Source organism: Cinclus cinclus, chromosome 15 (genome assembly GCF_963662255.1).
Source record: "Cinclus cinclus chromosome 15, bCinCin1.1, whole genome shotgun sequence".
In the NCBI taxonomy this organism is placed as follows: Eukaryota; Metazoa; Chordata; class Aves; order Passeriformes; family Cinclidae; genus Cinclus; species Cinclus cinclus.
The window spans coordinates 15,518,899-15,537,823 of NC_085060.1; the positions used below are offsets into that span (position 1 = coordinate 15,518,899).

The window sequence follows — 18,925 nt, forward strand, 5'->3', positions numbered from 1 at the left end:
AAATTCTTCTTACCAGGACTTAGAGAGCTGAGTAAATGAGAAAATCAGTTTCTGTAAACTCCAGCAGAAACCACATTAGATAAATCAGGTCCAGTTTCACAGCAGAGAGGGGACAGCTGAGCCCACAGTAACAGGTACTTCATAGTACAAAAAATACTAAATTCGCTTTTTAATACATAGTGTTTGAAAACAAAACCAGCCTATAAATACATGGCCCTATGCTTTATCTACTAGTCTTAATTCACAGCTTTTTGACAACCATTCATTGCTTTGTGTTTTCTCTGAGTACAAGTGGAGTTACAGCCTCTGCTCTGTAGCATTTACAGGGTCTGGTGATCTTCAGATTCTCTGAGGAGCTGTCCTTGCTTCCCCCAGGACAGAGAGCTGGCTGGCCTGAGCAGCAACCTGGGCTTTTTCTGAGCAGAGTGCAGCTTTTCTGGCTGCTCTAGGATGGTGTTTCCACTGGGATGGACCAGCTGGATTTGAAAAGAGCATTTACCTGATGGTGGCCTTTGCCATGGAATTGTCTCTCTACGCACAGCAGCTCCTGGCCTGAGCCCTGTCCCTCCTTAAGGGAGTTCCCTGTGTGCCCTGTGCTGTGCCATGGAGTGAAGGAGATACAGGTTGGTGTCACTGCTCAGCACATCCATGGCTGGGATGAGCCAGCAGCAGCTGTGGCCATTAATAACTCCCATTTCTGCTCTTTGTAGCTCCATCCCAGCTATGGGAAAGCCCCAGCCCCCTGGAGCACAAGGAGCACCTGCACCCAGACACCTGCACAGGTAACTCTGATGGCATTAAACAAACATGGGATTCTTCTTCTGTTAGTCCTTTTTGTGTTTAAGATCACCAAAGGTGAAAAGATTTTTGCTGACAGTGTAACTAAAACTATTTATTGCACTGACATTGTCCCATGGCAGGAGCACATTAGCTGTGAGCATGGATGTACCTTTTGTTCACTGCTCTGCAGAAAAAAGGGTTGCTTTAGAATCTTTTCTAGAATAATTAATCTATGCAGAGGGGTAAGGCACTCATCTTCCAAATGAGGGTATTTAACGCATTAAAGCCTTTCTGTAAAGCCAGGCTGCAGGGGGGGTCGGGGCTGGTGAAACTGCAGACCCATCTCAGGCTGGACACACTCAAAGAGCAGCAGCAGGAACAGGTTTTACTCGTGGCTCTTTGCACACTCCTGAAGAGCACAAGGCCAGCTGGACAGCCAGCATTACCTGAAGCACAGCTGGCAGCAGCAGCCAGAAAAGGGAGCCAGCCCTTTTCCTTCACTTGTAAAGATTCATGGAGAGGAGCAAGACACCACCAACCCCTCCAGCTGTACACAACATGTTTCCAGACAGACAATGATGCAGAGAGTTAGACTTGGGTTTATTTCATGGTTACAGTTAGCCTCCAGCATTCTTTCCCCATTAAACACTGCCTGGGGTCTGTAGTATCTGGGAACAGAAATACACGGCTGCAGCAGGAAAGCAAAGCAAGAACCCTGCGATAGAAGAGCACCTTTGGATTGCAGCATTGCAAACTTTCCCTGTGAGTCTCTGTGCTGTTGCTCAGACAACTACTGAATCATGAACACCAAAATCAGTGTGAAAGAATTTCTGTGGTCCTGCAAGGAGCAGAAATTGTAAATGGCAGGTTAATCTGATAAGGAAATTTAGTCCATGAGTTATTTTCACACAAAGTTCTTCTATATAAAAATATACTAAGTTCTTGAAAATTTGAAGCACAGCAAATAAATACTTACAGCTGGTTTGGGGCTGAAAGTGTATCACCTGAGGTCAGAAACATTCTCTAAAATGAGCTTTGGCCCAGCCCTTCACTGAACTGGGTCCTGCTGGCATTTGCCAGGTCAGAAGCTGAGTTTGATGTAAGTTTTGTCCTTTGTGTCCGAGCTTCCCAGACAGAGGCAGGTGCAAGGTAAGGAGCCGTTCCCAGTGAGGTATTTTTGAAGTTCCCATGCAGCCCGGGACTCTGCACTGAAAGCAGCTGTGGGAGGGGTGGAACTGACATCGGGGTCATTCCCACTCTCAGCATGAAGAGACAGAACATGGCTACAAGGACCAAGAAGAAAAGGTTTCAGGTGTCTTCCTTTTGTCTCCTAGATTGCCTCAGGACTGGCTGAAGAGCAGGAACTAGTCAAGAACAGCTGAAGTCCACAGAGGGAGAGCATCCCACTCTTCCGAGGGAAAAGTGAGTCCTTAATGTTTTCCCAGCCTTCCTCACTATCAGACTGAACCTTTTTTGGATGCAGAAGAGCAGAAAGTAAAGCAGTTTTAGTGGTTGTGAACTCCTTGGAGCAGCTCTGAGGTTTCTCTCATTCCTAAAAGAAACAAGCAGCTTGTTAGGAGAAATACACAGACCTGTTCCTCTTATGAAACAAAACTACCTCCCATAAAGCATCTCATTTAATTGTTTTCTCTTGTACAGTGTCCAAGGGGACCAGTGAACTTTTCCTCTGTACCAAACACTTCTTAATTTCTCTATTGAAGTTTCATTGCTTGACATTGCACTAGGTTGCAATGCACCTGGGTGAGGTTTAGGGATCAGTAATAAAACTCTGCTCTTTGTCAGTGACCTGAGCCTTTTGCTTTCTTAATCCTGCTGCAGGCAAGGTCCCCTTGAGGAACATGCCAGATGTGTTACGTGCATCTGCTCAGGCTGTGACAGAACTGTCCCCTGGCTGTACCCCCCGTGGTTGTGTCCAGGTGCTGCTGTGACCTTGTGCCTGCAGCCACCACCACCCCTGCTTGGCCATTTCTCCAGCCTTTACCTTGTAACCAGACTTGGCACCATGAGCCCTGCCTGTACCAGAAATAGCTTCTGCAGCCCTGTTTTCTGTTTTTACTCTGAATCACTCCTTACAATGTCACCACTCTTCTGCATTCCTGGGTCACTGCCCTGGCTTCAAGGTGAGTTTCAGGGATGTGGTGCTTTGTATGTTTCAGTAATAGCTTGGAGTCATTAAAGCTCCTAATGCAAAGCACAGCCCTCCCAGATCCCTCCTCACCTGAGAGCACAGCAGGACACAGTCCCTGCCTACCTGCCCAGCACAGCAACACCCCGGGGCCGGTGTTGGAGCAACGCTGCCGCTTTTGTTCAGGGTAATTACGTGCCAGAGAAAACAACAAAAGGTTTTATTTGTACCACACCCACCAATTACTGCCTGCACCCAAGAGCCAGGAGAATTCCCTAGCTGCAGTCAGTCACTTTGCTTTTTGCGTTAAATTACCACGAGGGCATCTCTGAGCTGTCAGTTTGGGTAATACTTGCTTTGAAGTTAAATTGAACACTTAGGGCCTGCAGAGGGAACAGTCCATCTCCAGGTAAACTTACGTGTTTCCAGATCTCCCCAGTCCTCTCAATTACAATCGTTTGTGATTTATTGACAGGTGATGTGACCTTGTAGTCATCAGACAGGAGACCCAGAATAGGATACTGATTCCTGTACCTGCAGAGTTCAGTAGATTGCTTAACAGAGCCCAAACAAAGGCAAGTCCAAAAGGATGTATTGTTAAAAAGGTGAATAACACATTACTTTTTAGTGATGATGGCTGTCACCCCAGGGGACTGACTGCCAGATAACTTCTCATGCTTCAGTCTGAAGAGCTCCTGAGAAAACCAAAAGCAAACACTATAAGAAGTAATGCTTTTTGAATTATCAGTTCACTAAAGCCACAACAAAATATTTGCAGAAATTTGTCTCAACAGTCTGAAAATCTGCCCTTCCAGAAGGCTGGCAGAGGAACAGCATTCAGTCAGAACAAATGCTAACCCCCTTTCCTGAGCCAGGAGAGGACAAGGGACTGCCCGGTAAGGTTCCACCTACACAGTAACCGGAGGCTTAAACACAAAACCCTTAGAAGAGAAATAATTTGTATTATTTTACCTCTTGCTGTTGTTTAATAAAAGCCTCTTTGTCCTCCAGCAGCGATGTCAGCTCATGCAGCCTCATTTGCAAGTCACTGTTGCTCCCCTCTCTCCTGGTTATGTCCTGCTGGAACTGGCACAGCTGGGACTGCAGAACAAGGCAGGAGCTCTCAGGTGTGGGGGGCTCTGGGCAAGGCCCCTCAGCACCGACCCAGGGCTCCAGGGGTGGCATTTCATTAACACCATCAACAGTGAGACCCAGGGATTTTCAGGTCAGGAAGCTGAGCCACACAGTAAATTCAGAAAGTGCTAATTGGACTGAATGCTACCCAGTATTAATTTAGTGATTTTATAATTCTAAAGCTAAACCAACATTGAACAGTTGAATTGGCTTTCAGGACTGGAGACTTTTACCACTCATTTCCATGACAGACATTTCCTACACAGAGCTGTGACTAGGATTTATTTTTGCTTCCTATTAGCATCCCTTGGACTAATTTCTTATATTATCAAGACACACAAAATATCCTTTTAGACAGCCTGCTAATCAGATTGACCCCTAATTTTTTCATGTAAAGAATGATCAGGTCTTTTGTAAATCACAGTTTTATGTTATACTATAAAGGTTTCAAACCATCACCAGTGTTTATGAGTGAAGTAACTGCACAACCAGAAGACACCAAAAAGTGCCAGTGGTAGATGAGTGCTGCTGTGACTGCAGGAGCAGCTGTCCCTGCAGTGCCACACAGGCAGTGCCAGCAGAGCCCCTTACCCTGAGGCTGCGGATCTCCCTGTCCTTGTCCTCCCTCAGGTTGTTGATCATCTCCACGTAGCGGCTGGAGAGCTCGTCCGTCGTGGTCTGCAGGCTTGGGCTGGAGCAGCTCTGCAGCAAAGAGCCCGTTTTTATTGTACAAAGAGTTTTCATCATTGTTTTCCTACACTGATCCCCGAGTCTGGGACTCAGCTTCTGCACCCAGCCAGGTGAGCCCTCACCTGCAGCTTGAGGCTCTGGATCTCCTGCTCCAGGGCCCTCTTGCTGTACTCCAGCTCCTTCAGCTGGCAGTCCTTGTCCCCCTCGCTGAGCCGCAGGGACAGCAGCTGTTCCTCCAGGGAGCGGCACCTGGCACTGCTGTCCCTCAGCCCTTGCTGAAAGTACAGGGGCAATGAGCACATGGAATTCCTCAGGGGAGGAACAGCATCACACTCAAAGCAAGTACTCAGAGTACCCAAAAGTCAACCAAGTTGCCCCCATTTTGGCTGCCTGGAATGATGCTGAAAACGTTTCTCGATTCACCTGCTGCTGACGATTGTTCTCCCTCAGAGAAGCCAGCATTGTTTCATATTCTTTCACTTGAGAATCCTTAAAAGCCAAATCCTTCTTCAGCAAGACATTGTCAGTTTCCAGCTTCTGCAGGACAAAAGTTTACAGTCAAAAGCTGCAATTTTTCAGTAAACTCTTCCCCTAAAGTGCAGCACACTCTGTCATTAATAAAGGGATGATTTAGAACTGAAGAATGCTCAACCTTCTTCAAAGTTTGGGGTTTAGGTACACAGCACACACTGTAGTGCCTGTGGCTTTGTGCTGGGTGGTGAGCACTAGGATCCTGGACACTGCCCTTCCAGTCTGTCCCAGAAACAATTTAAATAGAAGCCAACAAAAAAACCCAAACAAACAAAAACCACCCGAAAACTAAGCCCACTGCACAGACTCCTTGTTCCCTGCTCAAGTTCAAACTCCACCCTCAACTTTGCATTTTCCAGGACAATGCTGTCACATTCCCAGCATTGCCAAGCACTTGGAGTGGTATGGGGAACACTGCTGCTTCCCCAGCAGGAATTGTCTGCTGTCTGCATCCACAGGCACAGGGCTGGGATGGCTGAAGGCCAGAGAGCCCCTGGAGCTGCCAAAGCCACCCGTGTCCATCCAGCCCCCTCAAGGCACTGACAGAGCGGCCACTGCCACCAGCACAGCCACTGTGTGGAATGCCTGGAATGCCAACCCTGGACTCCTGCTGCCAGCTAGGATGAAGAGCATGCCAGGAGGGATGAGCCATGGGCAGGGAGGAACAGGACTCACCCCCAGGTCATCCTGCAAATGGCAGAGCTCCTCACGCAGATTCTTGAATGTGGAAAGCACAAGTCTCAGGGATTTGTCTGATGTCGCTCTCATCTGGGAGGGGAGAAATTAAAAGGATAATTGGGATTAATTAGGCAGCTTTGTTTACAGTATGCCTGACAAGAGGTAGAACAGAAACTGCTTTACAGCTGACAGTAACTTCTAAAACCATTGCAAGTCCTTTGAAGTGCCCACAGTTTCTACAGGAAACATTTTCATTGCACTTGGTACTGCCAGTGTTCAATTTCTGCCTTGTAACAGAGGACAACGTTGTTAAAAGTGGAAGGAACAACAGGGTAGGAACTGCCTTTGTACACCAATAAAGGGAAAAATAAATGTGTTAGTACTGCACAATTATTTGAGCTTTCAAAGCTTTGTGCTTACACTGATTTTTAGAAGTTACTGCCCTGCCTGAAAAGGCACAGAGGAATGAGTCATGTTTGAGATCTGGCAAAGCTTTGGGCTCAAGGGTAAGGGAATTTAATTAACATTTTTAGCAATTTAAATTACAAAAGCTCACACAACCAACTCCTCCCTTTAAAAGGAAAAAGATCCCAAAGATGAAAGGAGTCACCTGGATGAAAAAGAAAACCAGAAGTGACCACAGCCCAACACTGGTCTCCTTTGGAATGTTAATTTTAGAGCCTCTAATAGCTGTGTATTGATTCAGGTGAAAACATAAAATTGTTGCATTTCATGATACATTTATAATACTTAAAAGAAGAAAAATAGACTTTGAAAGGACACACAAAATAACTGCTCAAGTTGTGACTCCTGTGGAAGGGCTGAATATTCTGTGCAAGAGCTGTGGTTTCTTCCTGTCCAGACTACAGTGAAACCCTCCTGTGTGTTCCCTTAACTTGGAAGGATGAGCTCTCATGCTCTCTATCCATATGCAGATTGGCTCTTGTCCAGTTTTTTATCCCCACTGGTGCCATGGTGTGACTGAGACTTCATTCCTAATGTAACTCACCTTTTTGCTTTTGTTTTGGAATTCAAGTGGAATTTCACTTTTGCCTTATGGTTTTGTCGGTTTTATTCTGTAATATGCTAAAGAGTAGTTTGAAAGAAGGAATTGAGTCAAAAGATAAAATTTAGGGATAAAAATGTAGAGTAAGACCCCCCTCAGCACTTGCTTAGTGCTAGAGGTTGCTAAATCCCAGAGGTGCCATGTGCTTCTCCAGGGGGATTCTCTGTGTCTTTAGAGGAGCCTCTGGGCATTCTCAGCTCGGGATGCTGGGCTGTGCAAACCCTTCCCTCCCAGCTCTGTCCTGGTGTCCAGGGGGTCTGAGAGCACTCTGGATGGATCCTGACAACACCTGGTTCCCCAAAAGCCACTTTGGCTGAAGTTTATAATCACAGCTGTGAGGATGGAAAACCAGCTGGACACAGGGACAACAGGAAATGCCTGTTCCAGCTTTTTCACCTGGAGCTGAACCAGCCTCTCAGGACAGTGTGCCAGCATGAGGCCATGGAATATTCAGGGCTGATGTCCATCCTCCTTGTAGCAGAAACACAGAATAATTCCAGCTGGAAGGGATGGGGGAGGTGGGAGGTCACAGCAGGGCAACTGCAAACTCAGACCAGGCTGCTTCCTTCCTAACTTCATTTCATTGGAATTTTTTTACCAGGAAGTGATTCCAAGGTGTAGCTCCCAGGTAGGATCACCCTCCCCGTACCTGAGGGAGCCCAGATCAGGACACTCCTGCTGAGGCTGCCCTGGATCCTGCTCTGACACACCTGCCTGGCAAAGGCAGCTCTGAGTGCTGAGCTGTGCTTTTGGCATCTGCCAACAAATGGAACCATTCCTGTTTTGGTTCAGGTGTGAAGGGCTTTGTCCTGGGCTGGTTCTTCAGCTCCCTGCCCACCCCTCCCTCCCTGCTCCATGCCCAGCCACGGGGTTGGGCTGGGAGCAGGTGGGATTCAGGCTCTGCTTCTGGGTTTTTAGCACCTCCTGTTTTGTGTTTGGCTTTTAAAGTAAAGCCTTAATACACAGCACAGAAAGATAAAAGGTCTCTGTTCTCCTGTCAGTGGTCCAAAGCCAAGACAGTTTCCAGTGAAACTGCAGGAAAGCCCCAGCAAAGCTCAGTTTAAAACACACAAGTGGACTGTGGCACTTCCCTTAAAGCCACCATTCCAGCCCCTTCACTGCAGAATCAGTGGGATGAGGGAAGAGAGTGAAGGGTGTAAGGTACCAAGCCCCTCCTGTGTGTGAGCCACCTCCTACTGCTCCCAGCTCCCACAGGCTGCCGAGCTCCCATACCTGGAGGAGATAACGAATCTGCTGCTTTGTTGCCTCAGACAGTCCTTTGGGAATTAATTCTTCAATATCTTCAGTCTAAGCAAAGAAGGGAAGAAAGGGGAGACATCTTGATTAAGAATTTTGCCTGGTAGATAGTAATGTGGTTTCTTCATTAATTACACAGCTCTGCTATGAAAAACATCCTTAGTACAAGGCAAATAAGAACAAAAATAGATCAAAGTCTATCCAGAAAACTTCCAAAGTCTTTTGTATGTGGGCCATGTACAAAGTGAGATAAAGTGATACATGAAGCATATATTCAAATCTTAAATTTAACATTTAAAAGCACTATTCAAACCAATCCTCTCTCAGGAATTAACAGCTGATGCTACAACAACTCCCAGTAGTTTATGGTGGGGCAAAACCTCGTGTTTCTGAATGGGCTGCCAATAAACCCCAGATGACCACCAGGAGATGCTGCCAGGATTCAGTGGCATTTGCTTCCTGCAGGTGAACCCTGGACAGGTATTTCTGCCCCATTCACACTGAATGCATTCAAAGGTGCAGCACCTGCTGCTCAGCAGCAGCTTCACTGGCCAGGGAGTGAAAGAGCCTTTGCAAAAAACACATTATAAAAACACACGTACCTGTAAGTCATCTTCCAGTGAAGCCATTATTGGAACAGCAAGAGAGACTTCCAAATTTTGACTCTCATACTGGAATAATGCAAGTTCTTGAAGTCTCCTCTCAGTATTATCACATTTGCAAATACCTGCCTGGCAGTAGTTTTCAGGCTCTGAATGTTTTTACCAAGAAGGAAGCATTAACAAAGACCAGCTTCCTTTATTTCATCTGCTTTGGCTTAATTTGCTTGAACCCTCCCCCCACCAGTGTCAGGGGACAGCCTGGACCTTACCTGGCACGTGAATTCGATGTCGTGGTTCCTGTAAAACACAAAATCCAAGGATGTGTTAACTCACAGCTGCTGGAGAACTGTCAGGATTCAGGTCCATATTCACCACTAAAGATTATCTGGACAGTAGAGAGCAAGGCAGGGTCTTTATCAGCTGAAGAGTCATGACCTTCCCCCTGTGGAGGAATTCCTGGGGAGGCTGGAGTCCTTCAGGAGCAGGGCTAACACAGGCTGACTATCCCCAGTCCTTTGGGCACTTATCCCAATTACGGGCAGTTAACCCAATTACTCCCTTAATTGCCTGGGTAATGGTTTGCCCACAGCTCTGCTGCAATGCACTGCCCTGCCCCAAGTGTTGACTCGGCCCTGTCAACGTTTCTGTGAGGGTTAAATTCCCTTTTTCCCCTGCTACAGGACCATTTTCCTTATTCAGTGACCTTGGAAAGCACCGGCCAAGATCGGGAGTGAGGGGGAGGAATGAGGGTGATTGGGAGGGAAGGGGGGAGGTTGTGCAGGGCACTGCCTGCTGTGACTCTCACTTCTACCCACAGATAGTCTGCAGGGCTCTGCAGAAAATGTGCTTAATGTTCATTTGGATGTAGAGACTGAGCTTTATGCCTCGTGGTGGCTGTCCTTTAATCCATGACACAACATCACAACAGGACAGAGGAAATTTGGACATTTGGGTTGTTTCTTCAGGACACAGCAATAGAATTGTGTCATGAAGTATGTACCAGAGTGTGCTGTAAGTTGTTTGCTCAATGTTCAAACACATGTGGGCCACACAATTCTTAAGCATCAAATTCAATAAATTTCTTTGGCTTAAAGCATTTCTCAGTTACTTGCAAATCAGATGAACATGTAAAAAATCCAGTCAATTCTAGCTGTCCAGAAGAAACAAAGAGCACAACCAATTCACAAACAACACTGTCCCTGTCGGCTGTGCAGTGCTGGATGTCTGGGACACAGGAATGGCAGATCCAGTGGCAATACCTTGTCCCAATCTTCTCCACGTGCTGCAGCAAGCAGCTGTACAGGTCAGTGCTCTTGCGGTGCAGCTCGGCCAGCAGCTCCCCAAAGAAGCGACAGTCCAGCTGCTCAGGGGTGTCCTGGGGGCAGCTCACCTGGCAGGAGACAGGCAGGACATCAGAACAGGACCCCTTCTCGGGATGAAAGATGAACATGAACATGAAAAAGCTGAGTGTCCTGAGCTGGCTGATGGGAGCGCCAAGCTCTGGAAGGTTCTGCACAGGTCTGACACCGAGATCCCCAGGCTGTTTGTCTTTGTCACCCAAACAACGACTGGGTGCACAGGAGGGACCTGCTGCACTCCCTCCCCAGCTGCACTAACAGGCTACAGGTACACCAGGAAGCTCCTTTTGTGCTCCCACTGAATCTGTGTCAACAACTTTTGCATCAAATTGAAATATATTTGAAACCCTGGTTGATCAGCATGGGAGGAAAGGAACCCTGAGCTGATGTTTGCTGAGGTTATAGAGCAATGCGCGTTTCCTTCAAAGCAGAGGCTGTGCATCCCTCAGACTGACAGGCGAAACCCCAAGTGAATTGCTGAGTAAAGAAAAACAAAACCAAACAGCCCGGTGAGACTGAGCACAGTTAAACACCACGGGCTGATCTCAGTCACTGCACGCCTGAGCACTGGTCTGTGACAAGGAGAAATGCAGTTCCACGAACAGCCCTTCCCCACAACAGCACGTGAGAAAGCCTTGGGCAGTCCCAGACAGACACACAGACCGTGCTCGGTGACAAAGCCGCGGTGCTCGGAGTCCAGCACAAACCTCTGGAGACTGCAGAGCCATAAACCCGCTCACCCGCCGAGCCGAGTTCCGTCCCGCCTAAGAACAAACCGCGCCCAGAACAAAGAGCGGAGCTCTCACCAGCTCGGGACGGGCCGTGCCCCTCCTCACGGGGTGTGCTCGGCACTCGTCGCTGCCCGGGCCCGGGCACAGCTCGCAGGGAGCGCCCGTCTGTGTCTGCTGGCACTGCTGGGTGAGCGCGGGGCACTGCGGGCACTGCTCCGCCGGGCACGCCTGGAACTGCCGCTCCTGGCACGGGGAAGGAAGGACCTGTCAGTGCTGGACACTGCATGGAGAGGGAAAAGCCTCTCTGGGATAGGGAAGGACCTGTCAGTGCTGGACACTGCATGGAGAGAGAAAAGCCTCTCTGGGATAGGGAAGGAAGGACCTGTTAGTGCTGGACACTGCATGGAGAGGGAAAAGCCTCTCTGGGATAGGGAAGGACCTGTCAGTGCTGGACACTGCATGGAGAGGGAAAAGCCTCTCTGGCACAGGGAAGGACCTGTCAGTGCTGGACACTGCATGGAGAGAGAAAAGCCTCTCTGGGATAGGGAAGGAAGGACCTGTTAGTGCTGGACACTGCATGGAGAGGGAAATCAACCTCAATAGCCAATGTGACTGTGACACTGTCTGTGACTGGCAGTGCTGGTGGTGGTTTCAGATGTTTTAATGATCCAAATAAAACTGCTTTTATACCTAACTGAAGTTATGGAGTTTGCCTCACACTTTCATAGTGCAGGGTTGTAATTCACCAATTTTCCTTCCAATTTTAGTAGCTGCCAGTGAGGAGCACTGGTGAAAAACCTTTCCTAAGGCAGATGTCCCATTGCACATGAAAATTTCCTTTAAAACTACATTCCTGATTTGACCTAAATCTAAACACATAACAAGAAACAGAAGTGAAACTATGGTTTTCAGGGCTAAACTCTATAATTTTTTATTCTTTTCTTTGTACATCATCTGCAGAAAGAAAAACTGTTATAATTACAATTTTTTCCCCTTTCCACTTCAGAGATTAGACATCACAGAGAATTCAGCTGTCTAAAATCTAGAGAGGCATGAAAAGTTCAGTTTTAAAAAACAAAGTAAAAAAAAACACAGGCAAATCACTCAGAGATATGCTAAATTTCAATTTTTTTTCGTGCTGGAAATGTTTCAGAGCACAAAAATGGAACAATATTTTTGCTATTGACAAAACACCAATTGTGAGATGAAACTGCAGACAGGTTTGCCAAATATATATTTTGAAGAGTTAGTAAAAAAAATTGTGCTTTAATTTTTTTTCCTAAGCTACTGCAAAAAACTAATTCACAGCCACTATTCAGATATAGACTGACAGAATTAGAAATACGACAGCAGTTTTCATTGTTAGTTAATAAAAAATTCTCAGGAGAAACACGACAAATATTCCACCTTCTGCTCCCCTTAAATATTGCTCCATTTACTTTAGGAATGTATCCTAGATCACAGCAAGGCAGTGCTCAGGTTGGCAGCTACTCCTAACAAAACCAAAAAAATACAGAACCAACCCAACCCACAAACAATTTCCTGCTACCATCTCCATTTTCTTCTTGCAATAGATAATATGAACACCCAACTTACTTGAAGAGGATTTAATAGCTCGTATTTTCTTATTGTCTTTTCATAGATGACATTATTTCCAGGAGAGAAACTGGCCCCTCTAAGAAAAGGAGATAATGGCTCCTGTAAAACACATAAATAAAAATATCCATAAATCTTGTCAAACAGGAAACTCAGGATTAGTGTAATTTTGACTGAAAAATAGATAATTTAAAGATACATGAGATGCCCTTTAGGATGTGAACATGTGAGTGTGTGTCCATTTGGGAGCAAAGTGGCTGTGCTTGCATAGGGACTATGTGAAACAAATACAGTAGAAACAGTAATCAGTATTAATAATTATTAATCAGTATTAATAAAGATTTAACTGCTGAGAGGTAGGAGCCTGAATAGCCATTCTTCAGTGTTTTCAACTCTTCATAATTCCATCTCTCACCCTCAGAGATGTGAGCTGTGTGCTCTCAGAGTGTTTATCATCCCCAGGGAGGAGCTGAGGGAAGTCCAGCACAGTTTCCCTACCTGATCCGGGTTCTCAATAATGATCCTGCGAATGGTGCCCTGCAAGGAAGGAAAAAAGCTTCAGAGATTACTGCACTCCAACCTCTAACACCTTTTCTGGCAGAGGAATCTGATTATGGACATTGGCTAGAGATGTTTTAAACCCAGGGCCAACAAACCCCGAAGGAACTGGTTCATGTACAGCACAGCAGGATACAATCTACCACTGCATTTTAAGAGCTGGGTTTTCTCAATGCCCTCTTTGCAGGTCTGAAGGAATGAGCCCATATTTTCTTAAAGTGCAGCAGAACAGGCTACAAATCAAACCTGGATCCCATGCCCCTGTTCCAGTCCCCTCTTTTATTTTTGTTTTTTTACATTACACATCAAACTCAGCAGCCATAGATAGAGATGCATCATACTCTTTGTTTCACCAAGGTATGAAAATTCAGATTTTGCTTAAGCTCAGTAGTGAACAGGCAGAGGAGCTGCCCAACAACCCAGTGGGTCACATCCAGTGCACACAACTCCACAGCTGCCACCTTTGGGAATGATGCTTACATGGAACATCTACACATTCCTGAATGAAAAATGAGATGCACCTCTTTAAATTACAAAAATCTGTCCCTGGCAGCAGCTTTGTTTTCTAATAGATTTCTTCAGGTTTTGCCCCAGACCTGTCTAGAAGCAATTGCAGACACTGTCCTCCACCAGTTGTAATAAATCACACATTGCTTCAACTCTTCACATCCAGGTCTTCACCCAGACAAGCAGAGCTCTCACTGAACCCAATCCAAGTATGGGGCAATCTGTCAGTTTGCAGCACAGTTTATTCTCCCTCACAGCACAAACCTCCAATTTTCATAATGAATCATTTCTTCCCCAAAGCCAGGGGGAAGTTTTTGTTGTTGCAGTTCAGTCTCAGACACACTGTCAGCCAGGTGAGAGCAGCTCTGAAGTAGGTCAGGTTTCCTGTCAACCGTTGCATAAGTTTAGGAAGCCTGGAACAGTTTTCCAAACCTCCCCAGAGTGAATCACAACAGCAACAGCACCAGGAAAGAGAAATAGAAGTAAAAAAGAAACTGTTTTTGCAGCAGTCAAAGTAATTAAGAAATTTCAAAATTAAAACTGTTGCAGAAACTTGGGGAGCTGCTGAGTGCTGCTGCCACCCCAGGTGCCAGCAGGGCTCTGGGGACAGGACACAGAGAAGAGAGAGCACAGACAAGTGGAACATGCAGCCTAATCCTGCACCACCACCACCACCTGCAGAACTGGAACTAAAAAGTGAAATACTCAGCAAAGGAAGAGCCACTGGTCCAGGGTCAGAGCAGGCACAGCCCGAGCCCGGTGTCCGTGCTGGAGCTGTGACGTGGGACAGCAGTGGGACAGCAGTGGGACAGCAGTGGGACAGCAGTGGGACAGCAGTGGGACAGCAGTGGGACAGCAGTGGGACAGCAGGTAGTGCTTCATGCCAGCACAGGGACAACACAGGGCCACTGTGTCACACTGAACAACGGCCTTGGGACTTGCTGAAAGGCTGGGCAAACGTGCCAGGACTAACTCAAAGCTTAGGGAGGATTAATACATCCAGGGTGTCTCAGAGTATAATAAACCCACAACGGAGGAGTCTGGAGCATTTTAAGTTGAAACAGACCTTTATAATATTCACAAGGACAGTCTCATTGTAGATGCAGTATTATACAGAACCTAAGAATGCTTTGCCTGGATAAAATTATGTTTATTTTTAAGATACCCAAACTCTTTCATTTTCAAAGAAGTGCTTTACAAACATGGATTTGCCTGCCCTTTCTCCCATTCCAGCCAAGCAGGCTGGACTGGCACAGGCTGGGAGGGGACCAAGAGGCAAAAAAAAACCGCTTTGTCTGTGCCAGCCTGGATTGCCCACACACAGCTTGGGGCTCTGCACAAGGAGGTGCCACCTCCAGGGCTCTGGAGTTGTCCCCCAGCAGTGGGGACACTGCCATGGAAAGGGATCTTGGGCTGGTCCCATTTTCCAGCATTCCCAAGGGGCATAGCTCAGGCTGCTCCCTCCAAGCAGTCAAAGATGCAGTGTTTGGAGGTGCAGCGTTTTCTCACTGGGAGAAGGAAGGGGAAGGTGGGATTGCAAAGGGAAAGCCCAGTGCTGTTGTGGGTTTCGATGGCATGACTGGGTTTGGAATTTATGAGAGCCTGACCAGTCAGTCTGGGTCTGTTTTACAGAATCACAGAATGCTTTGGGTTGAAGGGGATTTTAAAGTTCTTCCCCTTCCAGCACCCTGCCATGGGGCGTATAAGGAGAATTTTAAAAGGTAACACTACAACTTCTGTGAACATTTTTGCTAGTCTTTAAGATTTTTAAATAAGATATTTTTATTTTAGATTAAGCATTTGATAGATTTATCCTTACTATGTGCCAATTTTATGCAGAAGCAATCAGTTCAGTCTTAATTTCAACAGGTTACCCCTGGCTTCAGCCAACCCAGAGATGAAAGTGAGAATTTCATCTATGTCAAAGGCCTTTATCCACAACACATTGTCTTGCTAATTACAAGCAATCCAGTCATCTGCTCATAATTTATGAGTTCCAGTTGGCAGGTGAAATGGGGAAATGGCAGGCTGTGTTACAACACAGACCAACCCTAAAGCTGGTTAATATTACACCATTTTCATGGCAGCCCTTTGCACGTCACAGAACTGAGCCCAGCCACACAAACATCTGACTCCCAAAATTCCTCACATGGACTGAGAACCTCTACGAATCTGTCAGGGTTTTGCCCTCTGCAAACATTTTACATGTACCACTACATAAATTATCTTTTCACAACCATGGAGAAGGGATTCATACACATTAGCCACACTGGAAGGGAATTTATTCCAAACACTTCTCATTTAGAACAAACAGAGCAAAATTTGCTGTGAATTACTCCAAGAACAAAGTTACACCAAGAAAGTAAAAAAGCCCTGAATCCTGAACCACAAAACGTACCAGAACAAGTGCTCTATGCACACAGCAATTTCAAATTCTCCCTCTCTCCAGCTCATTAAAAGTGCACATAAACACAAGAGCACACCCCAGCCACATGACTGGGGACTAGCACTGTATCAACAGGGATGTACATGTCTGTTATTGCTAATACACACAAGCTCTGCAGAAGCAAATTAAGTATTGCTCAAAGACAGCCCTTTGCTTTAACAGCAGTACAGAGCTGAAACTGCAGCTCTGGGCTGCCACTAACCCCAAATTCTCCCATTACAGCAAACACAGATGTGAGTTTGGTATCGACCCATTATTCATTTCATGTTGCCCTACACAATGGGCTCAAAGGGCAACTGATCCAATCTTTGGGAATGTCCTACACTCCTCCCAGAGCTTCTCTCTGGCAACTCCCATTCAGCCCCAAGTGTGCCACTTCTGCCTCCTCCCTGCTGACTTCCCTGTTTGTTACTGTTTTCTGCTTTAATAACTTACTAATAATCTGTATTAGGCACCTTCCTTCTCCACCACTGAAACTGCAACCCACACAGAGTCTGACTGAGCTACACCCTCTTGTCTTTAAAGTCTCGTCCAGCAAAACACTTCAGCAAGAAATTAGTTTTCATCAGCAGGACATAATGCAGTGACTAAAACAGATGTTGAAAATTAAACAACCTCCATAGAGTAGCGACAGCATTTGAGTCTGTAATCCTTGTTCATGTACTTATCTAGGCAGAAGAAGCCTGGGACTGCAGTGTTTATGCCAATGAATATTTAATTAATTAACTGCAATCCAGACTATCATCCAGCCTAGCTGAGCAGATCACTTATCTGGGAGGTGAGAGACCTGTGTTTACACTCCTGCCCTACATCTTGCAAAAGAGGATTAAGGCTACAGAAGGAATGGCTCTGCCATTACCAACTCCTACAAAGCCAATGTTATTACAGACTCGTGCAGGCTGGAAAAACTCACCAAGATCATCGAGTCCAACTGTCCCCCAGCACTGCCAAGGCCACCACTCAACCATGTCTTCAAGTGCCCCATCCACACATTTTTGAACATTCCCAGGGATGGTGAGTCCACCAATTCCCTTGGCAGCGTGTTCCAATGTTTAACCAACCATTCCATGAAGAAATTTTTCCTAATATCCAACCTAAACCTCTGCTAGCACAACTTGAGGCTATTTCCTCTTGTCCTTGCATTAGCACAGCTGCTCGATCACTTCCCAGGATTTACATAAATCATCCTGGAGAGGAAGGCAGCCTTCAAACTATGCAAATACTGCTTTGAAAGGAATTCAGATCTTGTATTGGTCTTAATCCAGATTCTTTTTGACAGGTAAATACAACACAGGAAAGAAAACTCAGTAAGTGTTCATCTTGAACTAAATGTACGTTGCCATTTGAGTACAGCAGAGCAATCCTATCGATGTTAATGATATTCTGCTGTATGAGGAAAAAATGGTTTGAGAAAAAATTCCCATCTCCTTGCTGGTTTTGCAGTCAAATCTGTTCTTAAGCTATTGGTTTCTGGTTTTAATATGCCACTTGCACGTGTTATAACGGCCTTAAATTCCACCAAACCTTTCAAGCCATGCCTTGGATACACACACAACAAACCTGCTGAACTGCACTGTGAGGGCTTTCCAGCACCTCAGTCGCGGGCCTTACTAAGCCCCACGGATTCAAAGAGAACCGATCAGCACAGGGGCTTGGTGCGGTGTTTACACGAGCAGCCCCAGGGCAGCAGAGCCGTGCGGGGACATCCCGGCCTGGGAAGGGAGCAGCGCCCGCGGGGGGGACCGGACAGAACCGGCAAAGGCGGCGTTCTGCGGGGAAAAGGGGGAAAAGAAAAGGGTGGGAAAGGGCGACACCGCGCTGGGGCCGGTGCCAGTGAGCCGGGGACAGCCCGGTGAGGCTGCGGGCGGCGGAGAGCGGCCAGAACGGCTTTTCCACGGGGGAAACCGAGCGGGGAGAGCGGAGGGGCCGCGGCCGGACCCGTCCAACCCCCGGGGAGACGGCCCGGCCCTGCGACCCTGTGGGAACAGCCCCGGGGACGGGCTCCGGCTTCGACGGCCCGGGCAGGAGCGGGCCGGGCAGGGAACAGAACCGAGGGGCCGGGCAGGAGCCGGGTTCCCGGCCGGCAGCGGCCCTTTATCCCGGTCCGGTCCGTACCTGTGGCGGGTCGCAGCCGTGGCCGCAGTCCAGCGGCGAGGCGGCCCGGGAGGAGCAGGAGGTGCTGACCCGGCGGCAGCCCGGCCCGTAGGTGCGCACCCGGTCGTAGGGCACGTCCTGCTGCTGGTGCGGAGCCGGGTCCAGGCAGGGCAGCGGCCGCGGCGGCTCCGGGCACGGCGGGGGCTCGGGGCAGGCCGGCGGCTCGGGGCAGGCCCGGCGGGCGGGCAGGGTGCTGTAGTGCTGCTGCCGCCGGTAGTAGTGGTGCTGCTGCTGCTGCTGCTGCTGCTGCTGCTGCGGGAGGTGCGGGGGCAGCGCGGGCGGCTGCAGCTGTTGCTGCACCCCGAACATCGCGGCGGGACTGCGGGCGCTGGCGGGGCCGCTCCGGCTTTACCTGCGCGGGCCGCGCCTTGGGCGGGGAGCCCCGGGCTGACCCCGCCCCGGGCCGGGCCCGGCTGCGGCACCGGCATCGACACCGGCCCCGACACCGGCACCTGCCCGGAACGGGCTCCGCACCCACCGCGCTCCCGGTACAGCACCGCGGAGAAACACCACCAAGCACTGGGAGAAAAAGCCACACGCCGCTCAGTAAAGCCCTTTGCTGTTGTTCTCTTTACAACGTGTGTAGGGAGAGTGTAAACCCATAGTTATCTGCTGCTCAAATGAAGTTACGCATTCTTTTCACGGGAGGTTACGAACTTGGCCGCAGAGCCTTTCCCACCCGCAGGAGCCG

The 18,925-nt window shown here is 47.9% G+C and overlaps 1 protein-coding gene across 1 annotated transcript; it reads right to left on the reverse strand.

Annotated features, from left to right (window-relative positions):
* Positions 1-3,237: 3,237 nt before the first annotated feature.
* Positions 3,238-18,543, reverse strand: POF1B (POF1B actin binding protein). The gene is made up of 14 exons (XM_062503027.1): positions 18,196-18,543; positions 13,068-13,106; positions 12,570-12,671; positions 11,049-11,216; positions 10,144-10,274; positions 9,154-9,181; positions 8,259-8,333; positions 5,957-6,049; positions 5,174-5,287; positions 4,873-5,025; positions 4,652-4,762; positions 3,899-4,027; positions 3,548-3,621; positions 3,238-3,460 (listed from the first exon to the last, which is right to left on the reverse strand). The coding sequence occupies exons 1-14, from the start codon at positions 18,541-18,543 to the stop codon at positions 3,238-3,240; spliced, it is 1,788 nt and encodes a 595-aa protein (XP_062359011.1).
* Between the last annotated feature and the right edge of the window lie 382 nt (positions 18,544-18,925).

What these genes read in the sequence shown, in the direction of transcription:
- POF1B (XM_062503027.1), bottom strand. Translation starts at nt 18,543, where the DNA reads ATGTTCGGGGTGCAGCAACAGCTGCAGCCGCCCGCGCTGCCCCCGCAC. An exon ending in ACATCGAATTCACGTGCCAG is followed by an intron (nt 8,334 to 9,153) that starts GTAAGGTCCAGG and finishes TTCTTTGCTTAG; the next exon opens with ACTGAAGATATTGAAGAATT. An exon ending in AGATTCGTTATCTCCTCCAG is followed by an intron (nt 6,050 to 8,258) that starts GTATGGGAGCTC and finishes CTCCCCTCCCAG; the next exon opens with ATGAGAGCGACATCAGACAA.